Source organism: Lutra lutra, chromosome 11, assembly GCF_902655055.1.
Source record: "Lutra lutra chromosome 11, mLutLut1.2, whole genome shotgun sequence".
Classification (NCBI taxonomy): Eukaryota; Metazoa; Chordata; class Mammalia; order Carnivora; family Mustelidae; genus Lutra; species Lutra lutra.
The window spans coordinates 11,673,380-11,700,259 of NC_062288.1; the positions used below are offsets into that span (position 1 = coordinate 11,673,380).

General features: G+C 46.6%; 1 protein-coding gene across 4 annotated transcripts in view; it reads left to right on the forward strand.

The window, feature by feature from the left end:
- Positions 1 to 26,880, forward strand: part of GLI3 (GLI family zinc finger 3) — a 265,100-nt gene that overhangs the window by 83,683 nt on the left and 154,537 nt on the right. For 3 of the 4 annotated variants that reach the window (XM_047694927.1, XM_047694928.1, XM_047694930.1), the window contains exon 3: positions 5,701 to 5,943. In XM_047694927.1, the coding sequence (XP_047550883.1) occupies positions 5,701 to 5,943 (243 nt within the window). Of the gene's footprint in view, positions 1 to 3,828; positions 3,904 to 5,700; positions 5,944 to 26,880 lie in introns of those variants that run through there. The other variant, XM_047694929.1, reaches the window with a different exon arrangement.

The following is a 26,880-nucleotide window of genomic DNA, read 5'->3' on the forward strand; positions in this document are numbered from 1 at the left end:
TCCCCATGGATTTGTCACTTGGGCCCCCTGGGTGTTTCCCAAGAGTGAGTTACAGCCGTAAAAACCTGTGGGGCAGTAACAGAGTTTTGACAATGCCCATGCATAAACTTGCAATTACTTTGTCCTCTTCTGTTGATGGTGGTGCTGGTGGTAGAAGTGGGGAGTGCCTACAGACCCCAGGTGTCATTCTCCAAACCCTGTCCACAAGCAGACCTACCCCTGCCCGTGAACAGGGCCGCGTGGCCAGTTTCCACCTCAGAAGCAGGCAGCCTGTCTCTGGACCCCGCCCCCTGTCCCCCTGTCCCCCTGCAGCACGGTGGCTCTGGGGACCCAGGGAGATGGCAGAGATGATCGCGTTCTGTGACCCTGAAGGAGTCTTTCCTTGCTTAAGGAAGGGGGCCACGTCTGCCTGTGAGGGGTCAGACATAGTCATCTGCATACTGACCGAGCCTCAGACCGATGTTTTAATCCATTTGAAGATGACTTTATTATATCATTCCGTATGGAAATGGCAGAGTCTCACAAACTCAGACCTTCTTAAACATGGAAATATTCTCTTGTTAGAAGCCCCATTCGGCTAGAAATCTGAGTACCCGGTCTTTTTTTTTGTGCTCCCCCCAACATTTTGTTGCCTCCTCCCCACCCCATCCCCCCATCCGCCTCTCCTTTTGGCTCACCGAAATCTGAGTGCCACTTTTCTGGGAAAGCCTGATATTCTGACTTCAGTTTTGTAATTTAATGATGGAGAGTTTCCTTAGTAAACCAAATTTAGAGTCCTAGAATGCTTATCTTATATCCAGACCTTGAACATAAAAGGCATTTTATACCCGCAATTGTTCATTTAATGAGCAATTGCAGAGTGCAGGCCGGTTAAGGGATTGAGCTATATGCACTATTATTGCAAGAAGTATTCCGAAATACCAGAAATAGGACGTAAGCTCTGATCAGGGAGACTGCGAGCACAATTACCTTCTTTTCAAATCCTTCTGTGACACTGCGGGAGGAAAAAGGACTTTGAAACTTGAAAGGAAAAAGCTTGCTTTCAACCTCAAAAGCTAGGAGGAAAGGGCTCTGAAATTTGCTCAGAATTCCCAATTCACCATTAGCCTGTTTCTTCCTTTAGCCTCAAGGCATTCTCCGCTTTTTGAAAAGATGTTAAGAAATTCAGTCACAATAGAGAGCCTAGTTTTGAACATGTTTCACTCGGTCCATTGAGGTCTGGGCTCCAGCCTTTGTGTGGGGTGAATTGAGCTGAACGGCTAGCTGGTTGGAGACAGGTGAACGAGGAGTCGCTGTGCAGTCGCAAATTCTGGCAAAGAAAGAAGCTTCCCCCCCACCCCATCCTTTATTTTACAATATGCATTCCTGTACAACCCTGCTCGTGGTAATATGTGAAGCTGAGCCCGTTCTTAAGTCAATACAGAGTACTTGGTTTAGAGCAACTCTTGTGAAGTTTGTCTTGTAATTGAAGTTGCTGTTGACCTTGCTTGGGGACCATTTGTAAAACCGTTTATTTAGCATAAACTGAAATAATAAACCGTCCTTCTCTCGGGCTGATTGTGATAGGGTGACATTAGTTTGATTTAATGATTAGCCGCCTGACCCTTCTGCTGGAGAGAGCGGCTTGAATAGAGAGAGTTCACTCGGAAGCACTCAGAATACTAATGAGCTTGTTAAATTTAGCATGGCTCCAACCACTTTTAATTCATCTAATGGGAGCAGCACTGCCAGGGAGAGGGAGAGGGAGGCAGGGAGACACTGAGAATGTTCCTAGAGGGTCTGCACACTAGAGGAAGCCCACCAAGAGAAGTTTGCAGAAAGTAGCTAGCCAGAGCCCGGGGCCCGAGTTGTAAGTATTGCCCGTTGTCTTATACTCTGTGTCTTCTCTTATCCTGGGGGAAGAGAGGAGTAATGGAGTGAAGACAGGATTTAAGGGAGCAGTTTAAAGGTCGATGTTAATTTTTTTTTTTAAAAGGTGGCCACGTGCATGCACTGTGAGCTCCTACTCAGCTCATTTTGCTAGGGTGACTGGAGGTGTTCTAGCTGACGATGCGGGGCAGGGTTTTCTTTTTATATTGGAAGAACCCTCTGAAACTCTCATCTGAGGTCCAGGTGGGAAAAGCCCTGGCTTCCTGGCTCGCGGCGCGAAATGGTGCAGGGGATTGTGAGGACGTGCCCAGGGGCGTGTGTTCGAGTCCTGCTTTCACGCAGCGCTCTGTCTGCAAGCCTCCACGGTGAACGGTCCTAGCTGTGCGGGCAGCGAAGTGACTTCAGAGTGTTCAGAGCTCGTGGCACGGGGACTCGGCGCCGGTTGCCTTCGGAGGAGTTCGGAAAACCTGGGACAGTTTGTAAAATGTGATGCTTGGGCAGCTCTCCACTGGGGGCGGGATTTTGTTAACTTCCACTTGAACATGGTTATACACAAGGAAGGAGGTACCAAGGGGGGTTATAATAACAGTATTTAAAATAATTTTGTTCCTGAGACTTTTTAGTGAATTGCATGTTTCCCTGTGACCCCTGCCTCCCCGCAGCCCCGAGTTAGCAGCTGTTGAACACAGAGAAGCAGGAACAGAACAGTCCCCTTGTGTTTGGCCGGGGAAGTCCATTGGCAGATGCTCCTAGAGCAGTGGGCTGTTTGCTTACATTTTTGCTGCCGACTTCTGCTTGTTGCCATGGTGGACAGTATGTTTCTGTCAATAATTTGGCCTGGCGTTGCCTGTCTGCACTGACTCTCAAACTTTATTGAACAACTCGGCACAACTGAACAAGATTAGACAGCTTTCGTCTTTTGGCTGACTGAAGTGGTTGCTAAATTTATAAGGGCAGGCAGGAATATTGCTTGGAAAGCTGCCTTTTCGCTATGGAGAGCGTGCTCTCCAGCCTCAGAGCTGTTTGGACTGTGGAGCGTGTGTCCTGTCAAGTTTTGATCTGAGTGCCCGTCAGGAGCGACTTAGTACACAAGGTAAACTTCATGAAATATTTGTCTCCTGGAATTTTTTTTGGAGAGGAGGGGAGGGTAGGTAACAGCGTGTCAGCATCGACTGCTGTAAAAAAGTCAGTCTGGTGAAAGTTTCCACACTCAAAAATTTCATGCCTGCTGTTGACTTTACTAAGGCAATTAGTTAGAATTTTTTCTTGTATTATGTATTTAAACTTTGCTTAGTTCCCCTTACCACTTTCATGTTCACACGTGTTAGTTTAACTCACAGTGAGAAAAATAATAAAAGTTTAGTACTTGTGAAAAAAATCACTTAGCTGGAAAGACACCCCCTTTCCACTCCCCCCACCCACCCACCCCGCCCCACCAATTACTTCCTTCTTCCAGGAGGCTGGGGAGGGGGGAGGTGGGGAGGGATGTGGGAGGATTCTGACCATGCCAATTATTCAATTATTTGTGAAGTTGGATTCAACTGCTCATCATAAAGGCTTGGCTTCTAAGAAACTCGCTCTATTATAGGGATGTGGGTTTAAGAGAAGAAAAGTTAATTTCTTCTAGGAAGATTAAGTCAAGGGAATCCCGTTTTCAACCTGGAACAGATTAGCGGAGCTTGGTTATTCTCTTAACCAGAGAACACTAATTACATGTTGCGGTGGCTCTTGGTAAGGGCTCACTGGCTTTCCAGACGAAGGTCCACTCTCTGGAATACAGAATTTGCATCTCAGTGCCACAAGTTCATTTCAAGTTGAATAAAGATTTTATACAGGCGCAAATTAGTGGAAAATATGACTTTGGCCATTGGTAGGTTATAGGAGTTTTTATAAAACCGACTGAGAGTTTAAATGTTTTTGACACCCTTTTGCTTTACATAACTGCAAACCCTTATTCTATAGCCTGCAACTCTACTGCTAACTAAGTACGAGGGCAGAGTGGTGCCGACAAGTATTAGAAAGAAAAATAAAAATGTAGGGTGTTTTTCTTTTCTGGTATTTTGTTTTTAAATTAGCGAAAGTGTGGTTTGAATTGCCTTTGTAAAGATCGATGTGTGAAAATGGGGGATTACACCCATTTTGTTTTTCCTTTTTAGTAGTTACTTGATAGATTAAACTCATAATTTATCCCATCATTACAAGATTGGGTGGCGAAGATCTGTACAAAACAATGCTAAATAATGTTTCACAGTTACCCTGCAGTAGTCAGCAAATTCACTGTAAAGACCAAAGCATATCTCATTGTTTCTTCTGTTTTGCAAGTCATTTGCTAGCCTGAGAAACAAAACAAAACAAAACATTGCTTATTTCTTCCAATCCCAGACACAAGCAGAACGATGAAAATTGCTCCTGGCTTTGGGTAGTTCATTAGTCATCACAAAAGAGTAGTCGTGACCATAGCTTATATTTTCACTTTTACTCATGTTTATAGCTATACTTCCTTCTGAATTTGTACAAACAGCCATGAAAATGGTAAAATATATTTTTTTTCCTGTTTTTTAGGGGGCTCTCAGCCGGTTATTACTGCTTTATGAAATACTTGGAAGATCAGTTTATGTGTTGGGATAAGATGTATTCAAAATCTGTCTGTCCAAAATGTACAGGGCCATTAGTACTTACATATATATGTATATTTCAGCTCAAGAATGGGACATCATTCTCAGATTAGATGTGTGAGCCTTACCCGAACAGCTTTGTTTCCATGAGCACTTACCTTCCAGAACAGTCTTCTGATGAAATGCAGAGCTTGTTTGGGAACATGGAGTGTAGAATGTGTGTATGACTCTTAACAGATGAATTGGCCCATTTGTTGTGGGTTCAGATCGCTCGTTTGGTTTAATTTTATGCATGGGTTCTTTGATCTGCTATTCTAGAAAGGTCATCCAATCGCATTTGCAGAGAGCCCTAATGGGTAGATGGGAAGTTCCTACAGATCAAAGGGGACGGAAGTATTAGGAATCTGGAAAACTGAATGTTTGTGGAATTTCGTCAAGCTGTTTCTTAAGTGTGTGAAGCAGCGTCTGGACCCCAGCAGAGAAGGAGCCTGTGTCCGCATCACTGCCGCCTTCCTCACCCACAGAGCCATCTTGCCCTGGGAATTAGTCTTACCCCATTTGTTCTTGGTTTTCAGCTCTGTTCTACGTGTCTGGCAAAGGGTACCATAGGTTTACCTTTACCCCTCATAACTAGTGAGTCTTTTGTCCCATTTCTAGCTCCACTAAACCAGTGGGTTATAGATCTGACTTTAAAAAAAAAAAAAAAAAGAACAAAAACAGGAAAACTTTTGGATCACCTTAGGTCGTTCGATCCGCAGATCACCCAGAGGCGCAGCGGGTGTCCGAGCTGCCATCACGACCCCTGAGCAGCCCGGCTTCCTCACACACACAGGGGGAAGCTGGACACCCATGGCCTCAGGCTGGCAAAACTTCGAGCTTCACTTGGGACCCGCGGAGATATTGGCAAGTCCGTAATGAGCACCCTCCCTGGGAGGTTCACTTGTCAACTGGCGATGATAATTTGTGGACCCCCTTCCATTTCAACTTAATAGGCTCATTTCCTGCTCCCCTTCGCCCTCCGATTGGTGTTTTGGACCCTCATTCATAAGCAGTTTTGTCTGAAGACTATGTCATCATAGCTTTCAAAGTTGCCAAGAATGAGAAACAGGCTTCTTTGGCGGGGAGGAGGGTTGGAGAGGGAGACCTAATTGATGACTGGTTTTGAATTGTTCCTTCAAGTGGCTCACAGAGCTTCCATTTCCCCCTCTTTCTCTAGAGGATGAAAGTCCTGGACAGACCTATCACAGAGAGAGAAGAAACGCAGTCACCATGCAGCCACAGAGTGTCCAGGGCCTCGGCAAGATCAGCGAGGAGCCATCGACATCCAGCGAGGAGAGGGCCTCGCTGATCAAGAAGGAGATCCATGGATCCCTGCCGCACCTGGCCGAGCCCTCCCTGCCATACCGCGGGGCCGTGTTTGCCATGGACCCCCGGAACGGTTACATGGAGCCTCACTACCGTAAGTGGCCCCTGCGCCGGCCCGCGTGTCCCGGGAGCGCGGAAGGCTGGGCGCGTGGGCGCGCACGCGCGCTGCAGGGATGATTGCGCTCGTATTAATTTGTATCAGTGTTTAATTTACTGCCCAGTTTTTTTTTTTTCTTTATCTTCTCCTACATCCCGTCCATTCCTCTTTTTAGAGAGAGCCATTGTCTTACATCTCTAAACGAGTCCAAGCCTCCGTGCGGCAGATATCAGGAAGGTGTCCATCTGTGGCTAATCCACACGGACCTTTGCTGGGAACGAGAACCAGATTTCTTCCACCCAAGTACACACTGCAGGAGCAGAATTGGTTGATGGGGGTAGTTATTAAAGTGGGCTGCACTGGCAGAAGTCCTGAACCACCGCGATCCTCGTTTTGAATGATTTTTGGCTTACTTGTTGAGTATGAACAAACAAACCCTTTTTTTGAGCAAATCAGTGCTAAATTCCTTATATGTGGAAGATTCTTCTACATGTTTTACTGGCTTCTCTAACCAGCAGAGCAGAAACACGGGAAGCTCCTTTTCCAGCACTAATAAAGTTGAAGTAATTCACTAGGACTCAGAACACAAATAAATATACGATGGCTTTCTCCAAAGAAAAATGTGTAAGGGTTGACTCCATTTGTGGCCTGTTTCTAGTTAAAAAAAAATATACTTTGGTTGTGGAGGTAATGAAGTTCCTAGGTGCCAAAGCTAAAGCCCTTGGTTACAGATTTATCACCTTGGCAGGATGCAGACTTGCCATTTAACCTTCCCGGCTCCAACTCCAGGTGACCCATTGAGCTCCAGAGAAGGGGACTGGTTTGTGTTTCCCCTTTTCCACATCATTCAGGAATTTTAGTGTTTTAAGGCAAAAGGTCATTAGCCAGATGACTGATTAGCGAGGACAGCTGATTAGTGCCTCTCCCTCCCCCCCCCCCCACCCGCCCAAGAAAGTGCCCAGGATAAAAGCTAATTTCATCCCTTCGTTAGCTGGCTTGTAGCAGAGGGAAATGTTCCCTCATCAGGGTGCAGATCAAAGAACCTGGAGCAGCCTTACGTCTCAGCAACTGCTTTCTCCCCAGCCAGGTTACATTGTTGGTAAAGATGGAAAGCACACTTTTTTTTTTTTTTTTTTTTTTTTTTTAAAGCTGCCACAAGGATGGAGGAAAAGGTTTTATGGATTCTTCTAGGTTTTTTTAAAAAAGGCTGTGACTTCTCTGATTAAAAAGCGCTTCTCAGCCCTGTGGCTACAGTTTTTACAGATCCAAAAGTGAGGAGAAGGTGGGCGTTCACTTCTTTTTCTGCCTTCGTTAAAGTTGATTTTGTTTTCTTTTAGGAGCGAGAGTTTATGATAGTGTTGGCAGGGTGTTCCTCTGAGCACGTTCCTGTTTTCTCCACTGTTTTTTTTTAATCTGCGGGTCTCTCTGAGATAGCGTCCATGCAGAAAATGTGAGGGAACCTACAAACTTCCTCCCTGCATTAATACTCCGGAGTGTATTTACTTTTTAAAAAGAATCAAGTCTAGTTTATTAGCCATGAGTTCCCTGCATTGTTTTCATCCTCATGTGTGAACACAAACTTTCCCCATCCCATATTTATGTTTTGCTTTCTGTTCCAGACGCCCACTAATTAGTGAGGTCTGTAATTGGGCAGGACAGCTGACGAATACTTCTTGTCTGATTGATGGAAGTGAGCAGATGACCGTTAAGTCTCTGTCTATGCCGTTCAACTTGCAGCTTGTTCTTGGTTCGTTTCTTCTAACGGTCGGCCCGTCCACCCCTTGCCCCTTCGTCTGAGGGATAGGCTTTGCACACACCTGGGATCCTTGGCACTTTTGGCAGTGTGTGTTTTGACCTGCCTCTTGGGTCTCAGTATTAATTAGCACAGGGCCCCGTGGAGCTCTTAGTGGGTCTTGGAACGGTTCTCTTTAGGACATAGACCAATACATTGGATGTCCCTTAACTTTCCCCACTGTATTGTTCAAAGCACTGTTAAGACTGCGTGATGACTGACAAACTACGGATGTTGCCTGTAACCAACGGACAGATGCCATTTTGACCCACCCTCCCAATATACTCCCTGAATGGGTCGTAAGTAAATGAGATCCTTACATATACAACATGGATGGGGAGTTCTAGAGATCACACAGATTGGATTACCATTAAAGGGCAGAGGGCTCAACTTCCAGCTTTGCCATATAGTGGCTATGCAGCACGGTCAAGTGTGCCAACCCCTCCAGGAGTCATGTCCTGACCATTTATTTGGTGTTGTAATGTGAGCGCTGCTCCATGGTGTTTTGCTGAGAATTAAGGGACACAATGCAAATACGGTATTTAGTAAAATCTCTGGCTCATGGTGAGTGCTTCAGATTATTATGGCACCTGCTTTCCTGTGCCTCTATTTCCTCCTGTTCCTTCCTTTCCATTGTCATTGCCATCATGACCATCATCACTACCATTATCATTGCCACCATCGTCACCATCACCACCACCACCACCATCATCACCACCACTGTCACCCTATCACCATCATTCCTATCATTACTACCACTACCATCATCATCACCATTACCACCACTGCTACCACCGTCACCAGCACCATCACCACCAATACCACCATCACCATCCCCATCCCCACCACCATCACCATCATCATCACCATAATTGTCACCACCACCATCACCCGTTACCATCATTGCCATCATTATTACCACTACCATCATCACCACCATTACCACCAGTATTGCCACCACGACACCACTACTGTCACGACCACCACGATCACCTTCACTAGCACCCCCATCATTACCACATCACTATAATCACCATCACTGTCACCACCACCACCATCACTACCCTCATCGCCGTCATCACCACCACGACCACCTCCACTGTCACCACCTGTATGTGATGAGTTCCATCTCCAAACCAAGTTATTTTTTTAGTGCTACAGTCATGTTTCTCTGCCTCCCTGAGATCTGCATCTTCTGGAAACAGATTAGAGATTGAGTGGACTGTAAACTTTAGGAAGAGTGTTGGTGTGGTCAGCGCTGTGTACGGTAGCCTTCTGAGCATACCCTTTCTCCCTGAACCTTAGTGAATTGACTATATATATTTTTTTCTATTTTGTAAGTAAGGATTTACTTTAAAATCATTTAAAGACTTTAAATGATTTTAAGGAGTTTTAACCTCTTAAATACTTGGCAGAAAGCATTTATATAACAAATACAAGCAATATATGTGGAACAAAGAAAGCTACAGAATTATTCATATAAGATATTTCAAAGATATCCCCAAGGAGTTAGATAGGATGTAACTTCACTTTTTCTAGAACCGTACTGGATGTTTTAGTCTTCTACCAGCATAATGAGTGTATCTTGACACTTTATAATAAAATCTGTCTACCTTATCTGGATTTAATTATCCGGAGAAGGCTAATGAATGACCAATACAATGCTGAAGTTGATCGATCCTCCCCAAATTTTTAGTGTATGAGAAAAGTGCTGTCTTTTTAAAAATGAGGCATGAAAGTTTGATCACGTTTCTTTACTTGTCAGTCCCGCAGCAAAACTTCAAAACACAAGTTCGCTGCAGTCAAGGTTCAGAAACATCTTTGTAGGCTGCTCCCTTTTCCTGTGAACCATTGTCGGAGATTGTCGGAGAGAAACAACCTCGTTGACAGCCAGGTTGTCGGAGAGAAAAGACTCCTCCAATCCAGGGTAGCTGGGCATGTGAACACTCCCAGGAATTCCTTCGTTTCTCTGTGGTTGGAAAATGTGGACTTTCCAAGACGCCTAATTTGTGCTTCTATATATACTGACTTGGTATTTCTAATGTGTGGGCAGGCTTCCTGTAAGACAGGAAAAGGGAAAATCGTTTCTTCCCCCCTCCGAAGGACATCTGTACAATTTTTATGGCGCAAGACTTGATTATCCTTGGGTATGCAGTGTTGCGTCCTTACAAAGGGCACTTAGGCTGGATTCAAAGTCTTTTAGGTTTTGTGGGTTTGACTTAAAAAAAAAAAAGAAAGAAATACCAGGGATAGCGGGCACTTCAAACATTCATAACATATGTTTGGAATAAAATGCTCCCAGGGGCCACTGGAGGGTATGCTCTCCTGGAGGGCTGCCGTGGAGGGCTTGTATGTCAAGGCAAGAAGGTAGGCACTCGAGCCGCACGGCTTAGACCTCAGACATGGTGTGATGCTGACAGGTCGGCGGCCACAGGATCACTGGTGCTTTGTGACTGGGGAGAGCGCGGGAGGGGCTGGTTTGCAGAGACCTGAACTGCCTGCCCCCGGGACTTGGGATTAGGACCCCCATTTCCCGCCGGAAGATTGCTCAGCAGTTTCCAGGTGCCTCTGCTCCGTGGGTCGCCAGGTACTTCGAACTCCCATCACCCCCGCGTCCCCTCGCTGCCAGGCGTGTGTGTTCTCTTAGGGACCTGGCACAGGCAGGTGACATAATAGTTAAAGCATCCCTGTACCCTGGTCAGTGCCTAACTTGTTTACGGGAAAACATGTGTTTCCTTGTCTTCTGTCTTCCTGCGAGGAGTCTCGTTTTCTGACTGTCCCTGCAGGAGGCTTTGTGGGGAGCGTCTGGGATGCACGGAGTCCTGCCGCATAGGGGCCCCCGCTGGTTCTGTTACGAGGAGTAGAAGGACGTCCGCTTTTCTAAAATTTCAGCTCTCTTTTTGCAGTTTGAGGGTCGTGAAGATGCTTTTCTTCTGCCCCCCGCTGCTCCCAAGCAGTAGTAATCCCTCATGGAAAATATGATTCATTCCTCTGTGCAAATGCTTTGATTGAAAACATACCACTGGTATCCTTCCTTATGTTTCCCCAGCTCAGATGACAGAACTATTAGTTGCTAATTAGCAAAACCTGAGGAATTAGCTTAAAGAAAAGAAACTGAATTTTTAATTGCTTGCATTTATTTTCTGTGGAAAGCTGATGCGCCGAGCCCACTTGCAGTCTTGTGTGCTAAAAAAAAAAAGTAAGATTTTTTTTTTCTACCTGTCTGTCTTTATATTAGGTGACTTTCTACAGCCCTTAGAAATATACCTTCTAAGCGAGTGGAAGACAAGATGTGTATTTTACATATTTAATAGGTGCACCTGCTCACGTCTCTCTTACTATTGGACTGTCATCTGGAGACAGAGAGACAGAAATGCCTACAAGGCACAGATGAACCATTTGGGGTCGACCACACTGCACAGACAGTGACAGTTCCCTGAGCACTCACCGTTCCATTCTCATCTGGGCTGTCTGTTCCCGCTTTGGAGAACAGTTGATGAACCAATCAGGGGTGTTTGTGTGTTTTGTTTTGTTTTTTTGAAGATTATACTGCTGAGCCAGTATAATCTGATCGATGCTGGGTCATACTTTGAGGACTTTGCCAAACATTACTTCTTCCCCTGACAGTCTTGAACTGTAGGGGGGATCTGGAGCGGGGAGACACAGTCCACGAACCTTTGTAGAACTGGTATTTGTGAGCTCCAGAATAGCTCTGTGATTATTCTTGTCCTTCTATTAGAAATTGGATGTAACAATCCGGGTTTTCTCTCAGTAATCCAGAGGTCACATTGAAGGCTTGCAAACTGTGAGCCACTTCCAACAGGTTTTGTTTTTTTTTTTTTTTTTAAAGATTTTTATTTATTCATTTGACAGAGATCACAAGCAGGCAGAGAGGCACAGAGAGAGAGGAACGGAATCAGGCTCCCCGCTGAGCAGAGAGCCCGACGCGGGGCTCAATCCCAGGACCCTGGGATCACGACCTGAGCCGAAAGCAGAGGCTTTAAGCCACTGAGCCACCCAGGCGCCCCTCCAACAGGCTTTTAAGGAGCTATTGCAAGGTCACTAACTCACTCTTGCTGAAAGTGGTAGAAGTTTAGGGATAACCCTTAGGGTTTCAGGTTGAGTCTAACCGGTGAATCTTGACTACTCTTGGGCCTAATAGGACTGTGACTCTACAGTCCAGTCTTGGGAGGTAACCCAAGAAGCTGGAAACCAGCGGTGAGAAAAGCTGTTTGCAAAGTTTTATTTGATTTTATTCATTGAATTTGGGGGGATGCGTTGATTGGAGGAGAGTAGGGAGAAGTCTGAAGGCCATTCAGGAGAAGGATGGACAGAAGAGGCTCGGGGAGACCATGTTCTAGGGAAGTCAGTTGGCTTTCGGCCGTGCCCTGGCCCAGCACCCCCTTCCCTGGTGGCCCACCGCAGTCTTCCCCTCAGGCAAGCTCCAGCCCCCTGGCCGCTGCCTCAGCCACCCTGCTCCTGCTGTCGTTCCTCTTGGAATCATTCTGTGCTTTCCTCCTGTCTTCGTGGTCTACTGACTCTTCAGGGTCTTTCTAGAAGCCACTTCCTTTGAAAGTCCATTTCACAAAGGTGTTTCCCTTCCCTGGGCACCTGATAGACATATAATTCTCACCTCAGCTCCTCACGGCTGTGTTTTGTGCTGGCCCGTGTATATTAGTGTTTGGAATCACGTGGTGGCCCAGGGGCAGTCCCCAGCTCTTACGCCTGCCGAAGTCCTGGGACAGGACCCAGAAGGCTGAGCTGTTCCGTTGCTTGACCTTCATCGCCCCACAGATGAAGTGGGTCCTGAGCCTGCCACTTGGGAGGGGCCCCTTGGCAAGACACTGATGCTTCTGCTTCTGTTTTAGTGCCAGTCCCCGCACGCCACCTCGGATCCAAACGCAGTCACCCAGTCCTTTCTGCAAGTAGGCATTTGTGACACATGGATATATTTCTAAATTGCACCTTTCAAAACCAGAAAAAATACTTGTTCTCGTGTACTTGCAGCAGCTGGACAACTCCTCGGGTTCTCCTCTGGCATGGCTGGAGGTACTTTGGAATAAGTTGGCAGTTTACTCACAGACTTGGGTGAGGGTCTTTTTTTTAAGAACCGTGGGATTAGCCCAGGAGATCCACCTGGCTTGTGTGTTTTCACGCCTGTCTAAAATCAAACAGGTAGGTAATTTTTTTTCTGTGGCTAAGGTGAGCATGATATCTATCTCCCCTTTTCCAAGTTTTAATGATTTGTTTTGCACTCAGAGATCTCTAGGCCATTCACGATTTAGGTAACATCTTTCCAACTTGTTAGTGTCCAAGTATGCGCGTAATCCATATTAACAGGACCCTCCATCTACAAATCGGTTTGGGATTATGAACCCGGTTGTTTAAATATTCCATGTAATTATTTTCCTTTTCTAATTTGGCACCCACCCAGCACAGCGGCCGTTTAAAAATTTTTTTGGTAGCTTGTAGTCCCCCCCACCGCCCCCACCCCTGCCCGCTAATCCCTTTCTTAGACTGAAGCATGAGAAACACAGCAACTCTGGCCATTTCTCAGCCATCTGCTAACAACTTTCTGTCCCATTTCCTAATGGAGCAACATTATCCTTAGTCCCTCCTCCTTTTTCTTATGTAATTAAAAAATGTTACCTTTGATGTCTCTTGAAAGTTGTATCTCCTGTCCTGCTTTAGCTTTCTTGATCTTGTACCTATAAATTTGTGCTGCATCTTCATTCTTCTTAGTGAAAGGGCCGGATTTTTCTCTCTTTGTGCCTTTTACAGTTTGGTTGAATAGAGGGTAACCGATCTGGCATTTTATGGCTCTGTCCTTCCTATGTTCTGATAGCGTTTGGATTCTTACGGTACTCTTTGAAAAGTATCCAACTTCCTCAAATCTTTTAGCTTTTACATTCTGCTCTTTATACTTTGGGTTTCTCCTAAAATTAATTGTTCTTGTCTTCCTAATGTCTTCCCTTCTTTTGTGGGGAGGGGGTCCGGGCTTTTCATCAACCTCAGTTCTGATGAGTTTCTTCCTCTTAGAACAAAATGAGGAAAATTCTTGATTTTTTTCAGCTGTTGGTATTTTTTGTTCATCTGTTAGTCATTTGTTATGTTAGCGTGTGCTTACTAGTGGCCTCCCAAGTGCCAACCCATGTTAGAAAGAACGAACAAAGTCACTGCTTCCACTGACGTTTGGGCTGGTGGGACATTGAGACAAGTGGATAAGCTCATGCAAAGAGCCAACACGAAGAATGTTTCAGAAAGGCAAATCAGGGTCCTTTGGGAGCAGGTAGCAATATGCCTGACCCAGACTTGGGCCCAGAGGGCTTCGTGGAGGAAGGGACATCTGAACTAAATCCTGTGGCAGAGAGGTGGAGAGGATCCTTCATGGAGGAAATCCTTTGTGAGGACCCAGGAGGAGTGTGGTTGGAGGGTGGAGCTCAAGGAAGGGGGTGGTAGCAGAGGTCTTCCTGGGGAGCTCCTGCTTCTCTGCCCGAGTCCCCGGGGCGATCCCCAGGACGTGTGTCCAACAGAGCTTTGGGTAACTGTGTTTCCCATTGCTAACCCACAGTTTCTTTGTCTCAGAGACTTTGTTTCATGTCCTCACTCAGATTTGCAGGTATGGGATTCCCGACTTCTGAGCACGGCTCTTTCATTGGTCATCAAGCATGTGGTTCCCCTCCCTGTGAGGCGTGCCCTGTCTTCCCTTGAAGACAGCAAACTCCATTAATACTTGTTCTCAAACTTCTGAGCTCTTCTGTGTTGGGTAACCTATGTAACCATAGTATCTTTCTTCTCTCTTGTTTTCCTTAAAAATTTTATTTATTTGAGAGCGAGCGAGCGAGCAAGCGAGAGCACAAATGGGGAGGGGCAGTGGGAGAGGGAGAGGCAGACTCCCCCTCCCCCCGCCTCCCCGAGCTGGCAGCCCGATGCGGGGCTCGATCCCAGGACCCTGGGACCATGACCTGAGCTGAAGGCAGCTGCTTCATGGCTTAACTGACAGAGCCACCCAGGTGCTCCTCACAGTATCTTTCCTGATCTCAAAGTGCAAATCCCAAACACTGACAATAAATGGGGCTTAGTTTCTAATGAATTAAGAGTGACCCATATCATCAAGACCCATTTTAACTTCAAAATATACAATGTTCACAAAACAAACTGATCCTGGAGGTGTTTTTTTCTTTTCTTTTCTTTTTTTTTTTTTTAAACTGCAAACGTAACATCAGTCAGGCTAGAGAAAGTGCAAGGGGCCCATGGTGAGGTTGGGAGTGGGAGCCTGAAACGAAGTGAAATTCAGCCGGGGAATCCAGTAGCTGATGCCGCTGGGGGGAAATGGGAACAAAGCCCTTCAGGGGTGGCAGAAGCCCGCCATCCAGCCTGGACAGAGAGGATCTCAGGAGAAGGTGGTGGGACCCCTGAGGAGGAGACGCGGGGGCTGCCAGGCTAATCAGCAGACATTGTGCAGGGCAGACAAAGCCCGCTCCAGGAAGCTGGGTGTTTACTTGACCCCTGGGGGGCCCCCAAATCTGCATCCTGATTGTGCTCATGACTTGTGAGGGGAATCAAAGGGAGTCGCCTGTATCCTAATTTAGAGAGAGGATCAGATAAGTGCGCGTGGCAGAGGCTGGGACAGGACACTGCCTCTTGCTTCATCTTGCTTTCCTGGAATAAAGCTGCTTTCAAAGGCAGCAGGAATTCACATTTCCTCCCCATCCTTTTTTCTCCTTTTAAGTAAGGCCTGTCATGAAACGTCATTGCCACTCTGCTTCCCGCCCATCTGCCTTCTGACAAGATCTCACCTATGACCCTTGCGATCTCAGATTAGATCCACTGATCTGACCTCATAGGCTGACCCTTTTGATCAAACAGGTGATTTACTCCTGTATTTAATGTATTGAAGGCTGTGCGATGCATCTTTAGGTAGCCTCTATCTTTTATTGCTAGTGATGTCTTGAATGTAGTCTGGGTATCACTTGCGACAAGTCGATGATAGAGGAAAACAGTGGACAAGCGGTTGGAGACCCCTGAGCGCCTCTGGCATCCCCGGGCCCTTCTGAGCACACCCCTGGTGGGTGAGCTTCAGGTCTTACCCCACTGGGTATGTGGTGCATGATATTTATCCTATTTCAAAAACCCTCTGCATTTTGTGAGAGCCTGCTGTGAGCCAGACACTGTCTAGGTCCTGACAGGTCCGCATTAGCCAAGATCGGCTCGCCCTGCAGCTTGAGGACGTGCACCAAACCCCGGGACAGAGGTGTCTCGTCATGGAGCCAGCACAGCTGATGCTTGGAGCCCGACAGAGTGGCTGGTATTGAGGGTAGAGACTCAGGGCACAGTAATGTACCAGGCCTTGCTCGGAGGTGTCTTTGCAGCTGAGGCCCAGAAGACAGAAGAAGCCAGCCATGGGGAGACTGAAGGCGAGAGCATTCCATGTACAGAGTGGAATTTGTGGGTTTGCTGTGGTCATGTCCAGGAGCAGAGAGAAGGTTAGCAGGATGGTTTGGTGAGGGAGTGGGGCAGTTTTGGGGGAACAGGCTGGGGACAGTTGTGGGCCAAAGGAAAGTCCTGGGAGGGAGTGATGTGGTTGGGTTTTTTCCTTGGGGAGTATTACTCTGGCTCGTGTGCGGGGCCTGTCATGAGGGGCAGAGTATAGAATTAGGAGGTGGCTCAGCTCAGGTCACAGTGACCGAGGCAGGAGAGAAATGGTACTGCTCTCTTAGAAATTACAGCAGGCAGAAATCAAACCCTCTCTTTGTGCTACATATTATGCCAGGGCTTGGAATTCATTAAATCCCCACCGTAACCTTAGGAGAAGAAGTTGTCATGGTTTTCCCCATTGATAGATGGGGAAACTGAGGCCAAAAAGGCGAAGAAAGTTGCCAATTTTTACATGGTTCTGAAGTGCCCGAGCCAACATTTGAACTCATGTAGTCTGGCTCCAGAGCTCAAATTATTAAACCATGCTTTCCAAATGGCAGGCCAGGTGGGCCATGGTCCCTGCTAAGCCCCATGGGGGGAACCTGGGGATGGAGCCAGGACCGGGAGGCGATGCTGCCAGTGGTGACAGGCAGGGGTCTGGTGTGCCCTTGGGAGGGTCTGCCGGCACTGCTGAGTGGATCCAAGTGGTTTGTGGGGACGGAGGGGGGGTGCGGATGGTGTGCAGGAGCGCCCTGTGCTGTCCTCCGTGGTCACCGTGTTCTAGGAGTCGCTCCGTGAGAAGGAGGGGAAACTCCTTCCCAGTTATGCTTTCCTGAAGAGTTGGAAGCTACCTGTGACATAATCATAAGCAGGCCTCCTGGCTCTCTCTGCACCCCTCTGTTTTGGGGGATGGGCATGTTGGGGAACTCTGACAGTCCCCACGGCAAACCCCTATATGGAGCAGTTACTGCATGCCAGGTGCTGGGCTAAGGACTCATTTAGTTTTTTGTTTGGTTTTGTTTTAAGATTTTTATTTATTTATTTATTTGACAGAGAGAGAGAGTGAGAGCAAAAGAGCACAAGCACGGGGAGCAGCAGACAGAGGGAGAAGCAGACCCCCCACTGAGCAGGGAGCCCAATGTGGCGGGACTCGATCCCAGGACCCCGGGATCGTGAGCTGAGCTGAAGGCAGACGCTTAACTGACTGAGCCACCCAGGCGCCCCTGGACTCATTTAGTTTTTGCACAAACCCATTTCAGGCCGTTGGTTAACTGAGATTTGGAGGGAAGTTGCTCACAGAGGTTTGAGTCTGACTCTGTGGCTGAGGGTTTGGAAGTGAGGGAGGGCGGGAAACTCCACGCCCACTGCTGTCCTACTCATCTTGTTAAACTTCGTCTTCCGCCAACACATCCTTGTTAACTGCTAATCCTGCAGTGGCTTTGGGGACCTGGGCCGTCCGTTTGGACCACAGATAGATTCGTTATGTGGACTTGACTCCAAAAAGCAGCCTATAGAGGTGACTGGAGCTTTCCCATATCAGCTGAATAATCTGGCCCCACCTAGGCCTGGTCTGGGGACAGCAGTCCCTTACTTGTCCCTCTGTGTGACGGCACAGGGCAGCAGATCACCCTGACTGCATGGTGAATTCAAATCCAGTTTGAAATTTCTCCTAATTAACATTTCCCTTCTTCCTTCCAAATATCAAATTTATGGACTCTTAAATTCATGGAACGCATATGCCGATGCTGCGTTTTCTTCCCGCTTGATCCATCCCAGCTGTTACTAACTCTCATGTCTGCCTCTCGTGAATTTACGAGGGGTTCTGAACTGCGATCTGAAATGCTCCTCTGAATTTTAGACCTTTGGCGGGGGGCGAATTTCAGCATTCGTTGAGAGTGACCGTTGTGCCTGTTTCAGCCAAGCATGCATGTTTATTTCTCTCCGGTGCTCTCCCTGGGGCCCTGTGGTGATGTGTGTTTGCAGACCTTGTCATGGCCTGAGGGCCACATCGTGAGGGCTTGTCAGTGCTCCTGTCACTGTGCCTCCCACCCCGGCCGATCGGACCTCAGCATCCTCAGTGTCCCTGGTCCTGCACACAGCTCCTGCCCTTAAAGGCAAAGGAGATTTTCTGTGTTTTCATTGGCATCCTCCTGATCCAGGGCAGGTACAAGTTCCTTGTAGCACTTTAGTGAATCCTAGAGGCCACCCCAAAATGTTCTTTTCCTCTCTTCTTTGTCCTGGAGTGGTTCGCGGGCACAGGGAATTAAGTTGAGGGCATGAAGGGTTCAGACGCAGCGTTCGGTCCCTCACACTCAGTTTTTCCTAAACACGAGTCCCTTTTAAGCGTGGTTGTTTGAACTTGATGTTTATGCGGTGGCCGTATAGAGCAGTCACCACACGGGGGGACGGAAATAGCCCGGCGACAACAGAAGCAAGTGGTCAGCACTTGGGACAGTCTGCCCCACAGAGAAGAGTCTGGAGACCTGCCTTAGAGTGCCTTCTTGTGAATCTACTCCAGTTGGATATTCCTAAAACATTCTTATTTTTGGGGAACACTGAAGCCTTGTTCCTTTGATGCCAGTCCCCTGCTATCGGTCTTCAGATTTTCTGAAACATTTGTCTAATAATGAGCCACTGGGTAAGCTTAACTTTAAGACATGTGTTAGCTTTTTTGTTTTGTTTTGTTTTGTTTTTCTGTTGTTTTAGGTCCTGAATATTAAAATTTCAATCAGAAGCTCTGTTACACAGAGCTTGATATCAGAGCTGTGATTGGCCCCTCTTCTGAGAAGAGTCGAGATCCTGCAGGGTGCGGATATAGGACGGAAGCCTGAGTCTTCATGTCATGTGTGAATTCCTCCCTGACAACAGTGTGTTGAAGGGACTCCGTTAGGAATGAGACCCTGGTTCCGTCTGGCTAGAGGCTTAGCAAAACCTGTTCATGTTGTGTCCTCTCTGTCAAGTCATGTCACATTGAGTAGAACCATGGCATTCGGTCAATGCCAAGATGAGATGACATTCGCATCTCCAGTCACTTAACTGTGGCCGGGTTTCGCTAGGATGCCACTCCCTAGTGATAAGATTCCAAACTGGGAATCTGAGGCAGGTCTGAGCAGGGTTGTCTCCTGCAACCGATTGGTGAAAATCAAACAGGAAAAATGGATTTGTAAAAGCTTTTCTCATCTGTGATGATTATTCAATTACTCCAATATTAGATATTTTCCCTAGAAAAGACCCAGAGAGAAAACTTGAAGTTCTCTTTGTAATTTAAACTTTTACTGTATTTGTGTTAAAATTAGTAGCGCCTGGGTGGCTCAGTTGGTTAGGCGTCCGACTCTTGATTTCGGCTCAGGTCATGATCTCAGGGTTGTGAGATAGAGCCCTGTGTCTGACTCCACGCTGGGTACAGAGCCTGCTTAAGACGATCTCTCTGTCTCCTCCCTCATCTTGAAAAAATATTATATTTATAAATGGCACGTGCTCACTTCAGCAAATGATAAAGGGTACAAGGGCTTCAGATGGAAAGCTAAAGTCGTCCCCATCTTTTCTCCTTCAACCCCAGTGCCAAGGACAGTTTTTGCGATTTCTGTTTTAGTTCTTTTGGTAGACAGCCATCATAACTTCAGAATGTGCTTACACCTTTATTTCCTGACATTGACTATCGATATTTTCCCTCAACCCTATTTATTGACTCTCCAATAGGAGAGGAAACCTTTGATATCCCCACATTGTACGCTTCTCTTCTTTCCACGTTGATCTTATACTGTTGGTGTTCCTGCTATTTGTCTGGTGGTTATTCTTTGAAAGAATATCTAAACCTCTGTTGCTTTTTTTCATCAACTCTTCATAGTAATGTTTGATTTTCTAGTTCTGAAGGTGAGAATATTAGGTGACTATCCCCGGCCTATCTTCTGGAGCCTAGCTTTTCCATTACAGGGTCTGTGTTGTTAATTTCTCCATGGGATCAGGAGGCTCATTCGGTTGGGCATTTGCCTTTGGCTCAGGTCATGATCCCGGGGTCCCGGGACCCAGCCTGGCATTGGACTTCCTGTTCCTCGGGGAGCCTACTTCTACCTCTGCCTACCGCTCCCCCTGCCTGTGCTTTCTCTCTCTGACAAATAAATAAATAAATAAACCTAAAAACAAACAAACAAACAAACAAGCAAACAAACAAAAAAACCCCCTCTGTGGGATCTTATAGTTAGCACCACATCTGCTGTGTTTCTGTCCGCAGGTTGACTTTATTTTAATCTTTTATTTTTAAGATTTTATTTATTTGACAGAGATCACAAGTAGGCAGAGAGGCAGGCAGAGAGAGAGAGAGGAGGAAGCAGCTTCCCTGCTGAGCAGAGAGCCGGATGCGGAACTCAATCCCAGGACCCTGGGACCATGACGCAAGCCGAAGACAGAGGCTTTAACTCACTGAGCCACCCAGGCACCCCGACAGGTTGACTTTAAAGGCTGAAAATCAGTTGAGTATCTCCAGCCTTGCTTCTCTGTGCGTCTAATGTTTTAATCCTTAACTCACCCAGCAACGATGGGTCTAGCATTAAGGACAAGTGCTTTATCTCTTCTTACTTTCTCTTCACTGCTTACATACCTGTTCTGTTACATTTTTATAGTTGCTTCAGCGTTTCCTCTATTTGTCTTTATAAGACCCTTACAGTTCCCCCTCAAACTCCTGCCTCTATCATTTGCGCTTGAAGGACAGTGTCCATCTTTCCTGGACACTTCGTTTTGCCAGGCAGTCTGGACTGGGTAGCCTTCACCATCGTCAGCATTGGAATGACTCTTTCTTGGGTCTTTTTTTTTTTTTTTTAAAGATTTTATTTATTTGACAGAGAGAGATCACAAGTAGACGGAGAGGCAGGCAGAGAGAGAGAGAGAGGGAAGCAGGCTTCTTGCTGAGCAGAGAGCCCGATGTGGGACTCGATCCCAGGACCCTGAGATCATGACCTGAGCCGAAGGCAGCGGCTTAACCCACTGAGCCACCCAGGTGCCCCTCTTTCTTGGGTCTTAAACCTTTGTCATTCTTGTTATACGTTGTTTTATGTGGTATATCCAGTGATTTCCCAACACAGACAGGTACATGTTCTGAGTTCTGGCATGGGTGAAAATACCTTTATTCTGCCTTTGTTTCGCTAGGATTCTAACTTGAAAAGTCGTCTCCCCTGAGATGTTGGAAGGCGTTGCTGCATTTTATGTTAACATCCAAAGTTGTAGATGAGAAGTCTGATGCCTGTTTGATTTTCAGTCCCTTTAGATGTAGGTCTTTTTGCCCTTAGTGTCTGAATGCCTGCCTCTAGATGCAGATATTTTAAATGGAATTTAATTTGTCTTCATTCTGCTTATCCAGTTGGTAGACCAGTCGGAAGCCGCACTTGTGTCTCTGGTGAATACTTTGTGTTCATTCTGTCTAATCATTCTACTGCCCTGTGTTCTTGTGTTCTCGGTTCACCTTTTCTAGATTCTGCTTAGTTGACTGTTAGGCCTCCCAGGTGAGTTTTCTGCACCTTGTATCTTTCTCTTTCGTATTCTCTGTTTCCTTTGGTTCTGTGGTCTGGGAAATTTCATTGAATTCATCTTTCAGTGCTTTTGGTGATACATTTAGTGATCCTATTTTCAATTTCTGAGCGCTCTTTAAAAAAAATCTCTTATGGCTCCCTCTTTGTAGCGTGTGGCTCTTGCCTTTTGTATGTAATATTTTTCAGAATCCTCCAAAATTTGCCTCTGGGGTTACTTTTTCTTGATGATTCCTCTCCCTGTGCCCTTCATCCTCTCCCAAGCCTCTCGATACCGGTGTCCACTGACCCAATAACAGTGGGCAAGGGGACTGCCCTGGGCTTCCTTTGCTCAGGCTTATATAAGGAAGGAGGCTTGCTTTCCTCACAGTGTACATGCTGCCTGTACAAATCGATTGGCAGGATTTCCTTGAGAGAAATACGGCAGGGGCCTCCACATGCCAGGATGTGGAGGGCTTGATTCTGGGGAGCAGTGGGAACCAGTGTGCCTTGGGCACCTACCAGGGCCCCCGCCGGACAGACTGGAGGTTGGAGCTGGTGTGGCTCCCATGGCGAGTGCAGTTCAGTGAGACACTAGTGTTAATCTACATTAACTTTACTTTCACCCAATTTTTTGGAGAAGAGGCATAATGATATTATTTGGGCAAAGTCCAACTACCTTTGTCCCTGGTGCCTTGGGGCAGGTCACATGACAGGGGTTCCATGTCAAGATCTGCCCAGGCCAACGCTTCCTGGGTGGCCAGCTGCTCCTTCTTTTGTTGCCCTCTTAATATTCTAGGCTGTTGCTTCTTTACAAGCTTAAAGTATACTTCTAGTCTTTGCCAGGTTGTGTCTTACAGATATTAATTGAAATTTCTTGTCCTGATTTTGTTTCCTTGACTGTATTGCAAGGTTGGGCTCCGTACCCAGGCTGCCTGGGTTCGAATCCTGGTTCTGCCACTTCTAACATGTGATCATGGGCAGATTACTTCATTTTTGCTAGGGAAGCCTTTACCTTCTCACCTCTGCAATGGGGATTATAACAGTCCCTGCTTCATAGGCTTGTTTTGAACAGAATGATGTAACATACATGGAATTCATAGGTGTCCCCAACACAAAGTGCTTTTGTAAGTTTTTTCTTCTTTGTAAGTATTTTTATTATTACTGTAACATTTCCTTCCATCTTTGGATTTTAAAGACATCTTTGGAGGGAATGGCATGAAATGTATTTGGCTAGCCTGCCGCTTGAATCGGAAATGATAAACTAATTTTTTTCCCACCTATTGAAAAAAGACCTACGTCAATTAAATTTAGGATCCAGTCCCGACTCTGCCACCTTCTGATGGGGTGACATCCAGCAAGCATTTCACTCTGGTTTGATCATTTTTTAAATAGAGGCAGTAATGGTGACACAGAGTGGTGATGGAATCGGTAGGAAAACACACTAACACTCCTGGCTTATCGGCTTCCCTTCTGTGGGCACCATGGCTCTCGTCACGCTCATGTCTTGGTCTTAAGCCTGGAGGAAGGTTCTCACACACCAAGACAGTGAGACTCATGGGCTGGCCTCTTACATCTTCGGATGCTGTTGGATCCCTTTATAGGTTTCTTTACTCTTAGCTTTTAGAATGGATCTTATGCTCTCTATGATTTTCTTCAAGAAGCTCAAACATAATGAAATTTAACCCTGAGAACTGGGAAGAGTCTATCTACATTAAAACCTAGGAATGGTAATTGTGTTCTATTTTGTGGAATCAGCATACCAAGATGAACTAGTACAACTTCCCACAGGCGACTCCCCATCTCAGCCAAAATATATTTTAAAAGTCTTACTTCTTCTCACGTGAGGAGCTAGTGGTTCATTTCCTTAGGAAAGCTTCCTCTGGTTTATTTTCTTTATCCAAGTAGACCAATAAAGTAAAATAAAATAGCAACTAATATGATGGTTCAGTAGAAACTTGAAGTAAATAGTTCAACTCTGCCTAATTCATAACAATAAAAATGGGTATATCAGCAAATTTGGTTCAAAGTCGAATGCCCATTTACTACAGACTTGTACACACAAGTTTTTCTCTTAAAATCTGTGTATGTGTTCCTGTATATGTGTATGTTTTCTTTCCCTTTTTTTTCGTTTTGCATGTTAAGTACATTTTAAAATAATTGGCTAATTTGCCTTCTTTTTATTTTTTTTAGCAGCGCCCATTTTAATGTTGCCACACTGTCAAAAAATCGTAAGTTCAGAGAGATCAGAAATACTGTAGAAAACTTAACCTTGTCTTTGAATTGGAGAAGTTATTTCCGGCCTGCCCCAAATATCGTTAGGGTTTTACGATTTTACGTCGGCGCTGTATTAGATAGACTGCTGCATTGTAGAAATTGGCTGTGGCGAAGAGCGGGGCATGGGGAACCGTGGGGGTCGCGTGTGCTTCGTAGTGGATACCACAGTCTGCAAACAGTTTTACAAGTCAGATCTCATTGAGAAGAAGGAGGTGAGCAGATTTATGAGCTTATAGGAACATGCTTGCCCACTTCACATGAAGTAAATGTCAGCGTGTTCCTTTTTTAAATCAAGCATCCCTGAAGAACGCATAGTGGGCTGTAGCGTCAGGGAAAAACGTCTCTCTTGCAGCTTGGACGGAAGAGTACAAGACCAGAAACGGGAAGATGGGCTGTCAATCAGAGGACAAGATTGTGTGGTTGGAAGCTGGTGAAAAATTGCAGAGCTGAAAATCCCAGCTGCAAGCACTTGTATGGGCCTAGAAGTTGGTGTGGCCAAGCCAGGGGTGGGGAGCAGAGCAAGGCTGGCTCTGGGCTGGCCCTCATCCCTGTACTTTTCTGTGGGGTCCTCACTCTTTGGGCTGGAGGTGGTCCTACAAGCCTGAACCAAGAACGCCACCGCTTCCCAGCCCTTCAGCTGCCCCTCTTCTGAAAGAAAGGGTTACGGAGCCCACGGAGCCCAAAACCACGAAGAAGATTCTGGTGGCGTTTCAGAATTGCTGGTTTAGTTCAGGTGACCTGTACGCTTTTCTGAAGTTTTCAGACACTGTTGAGACCGGCAGAAGACTCCAGTCCCCTTAAGACAGGGAGCTTACATGACTTCTTGCAAAAGGAAGGTCATGGAGCGGATTCTGATTCTCTTTTCGCATTGGCTGCTGGGGAAGTCAGACTTCAGTGGGTTGCTTAATGAGAGCAAAGCTTGTGGGATCTGGGGCCCCGCATCTTTTCTACTTAACTTTCCCAACGTCTCGACCCCCTCAGCCGTTCTCTGACTGAGTTTTTATTCAGTCAGCATTTTCTATGTTTGCCCATGAATTCGTCTATGCTGCTTGGAATCTCCAGCGAAGTGAGGCAAAGTATTAAAATAATACTCCTCCTAATCAGTCAATAAGGAGGGTTAGAATTTCCCTGGACGTGAAAAGCAGTCCCAGAAGTGAGCCTTCCTGACGCACTCGGTGGAGAGAGACTTGTATGACAGCGCAAGCCGATTGCTGAGAAATCCGGTATTGGATGAATTCGGAGCTCCCCTTAAATGGCAGACCTTTTCACGGAAACACAGATACTGCCCTTCGTCCCCGGCTGATTGGGAAATGTCAGATATTTGCAGCCTCCGAGACAGGCCCCAGAGGCAAAGGAGTGCGGGTTTTAAACTTTTCTCACCTGCCATCATTGTGTGCATTAATGTTTCTCTTTTCAATCAGCTTCTTTTTCTTTTCTTTTTTTCTTTTTCTTTTAAATCTCTTGGCATCGAATCAGGTTGAGGGACATTTGCTAGTGGCCCGTCCTATTCCGGGTCCCAGAGGGCAGCGACTGGGTAAGCCCGGTTTAATATTTTAGGATTGGCGTTCCTCCCGTTAAAACACGGGATTATTAATTAAGTTCCGTGGGGCCGGTGGCGCGTTCTTAAGCTATCACGGGTGTGCAGCTTCGGATTCTTGGCGCCCAGCGCCATCGAGCCCCACCGCCTAGCTTCTCCACGTGAATGCAGTCTAGTTACACTCAAAAATAAGAGGCTTGTCTCCCGAGGACAGCTCCACATTACGGGCGGAGTATAATCCTTAACATTGTTTTTCTTTGCTTTCAAATGGCTGGGGACAGTGAGTCAGGAGTGAGAACTCCCTTTGTTTCATGTCGTGTGCGTGGCAGGGGAAGAATGTAGCAGGGCAGAAAATGAAGAAAGACATAAAAGGATCTCAGCTCAAGGAGGTCAGATCATCAGAGGCTTAGCGTCGCCTTCAAAGATGCCTGGGACAGGTGGCAGTTCAAGACAATCACAGCGGCCGCATCCGCTAGAGCTGAGATAAGGGAATCCTGCGGCAGCCTGCTATCTGGGGCCTGTTTGCTTTGATGTAACTCCGCCAGCACGACTTTGGGGAGCAGGCGACTGCCTTCCTCCGTGATAGGCTGCTGTAGTTCAGTCCTTTAAGGTCTCATTACAGTGCTCCTGGAGGATTAATCCTCTTTAAGGTTTACACGGGATGGTTTTGTCCGGAGGCCCAGCTGGGGACCACGGTGCCACCTGTACATGGCATTGGGACAGCCTCTCTCCCCCCGCCCCCAGTTGCTGGTACTCGCACTGAAACCTTTAGCATCCCTCGCCTCCCTCCCTGGCAACGGCTTCTGACACAGAGGACCATTAGCACTAAGTCGTCAGCTTCTGCTACTCCTCCAGCCAGATCTTTGGGGTTTTAATATCTATTTTTCCGCTGTGTTCCCACGTCTAGTCTGTCCCATTTTAGAAAGAAATTGCCACGTTGCTTGGCTCCACGGTGTGCTGGAAAGTTCTCTTGCCCCATTGCCCTTAAAAACACAGTTTTGAAGACAGATTCTGTTGGGGGCACCAAGGAGAACATCTGTTTGCATAAATTTGGAACAGTTACTTTAAAAAATAAATTCCTTTAAAGAATAAGCCAAGCTTCAATTTTATGAGGTTCTCTGTTTCAAATACTCCCATCAGTTAGGGGGGGGAAAAAGTGCAGATTTTTATTTTTGACTTAATACACAAAAAAGGCAACGAACCTAAACTGTCTCCTGAATCTCAGAAATACAGTTTGTCCTGATAGTTGGAACTTTTGGTTGAACAAAGCATGTCCCAGACCCTCAAGTGGCACTTACATGGGGGCAGCGAGGATCTCTGAGGCCTGTGTTTGAGTGGGAGCAAGTGGAGGGGTAACTTTTGGCCCCGGGGGGCCATACGCAGCTTCCTGCCCTTGGGGCTGGGGCTGGGGC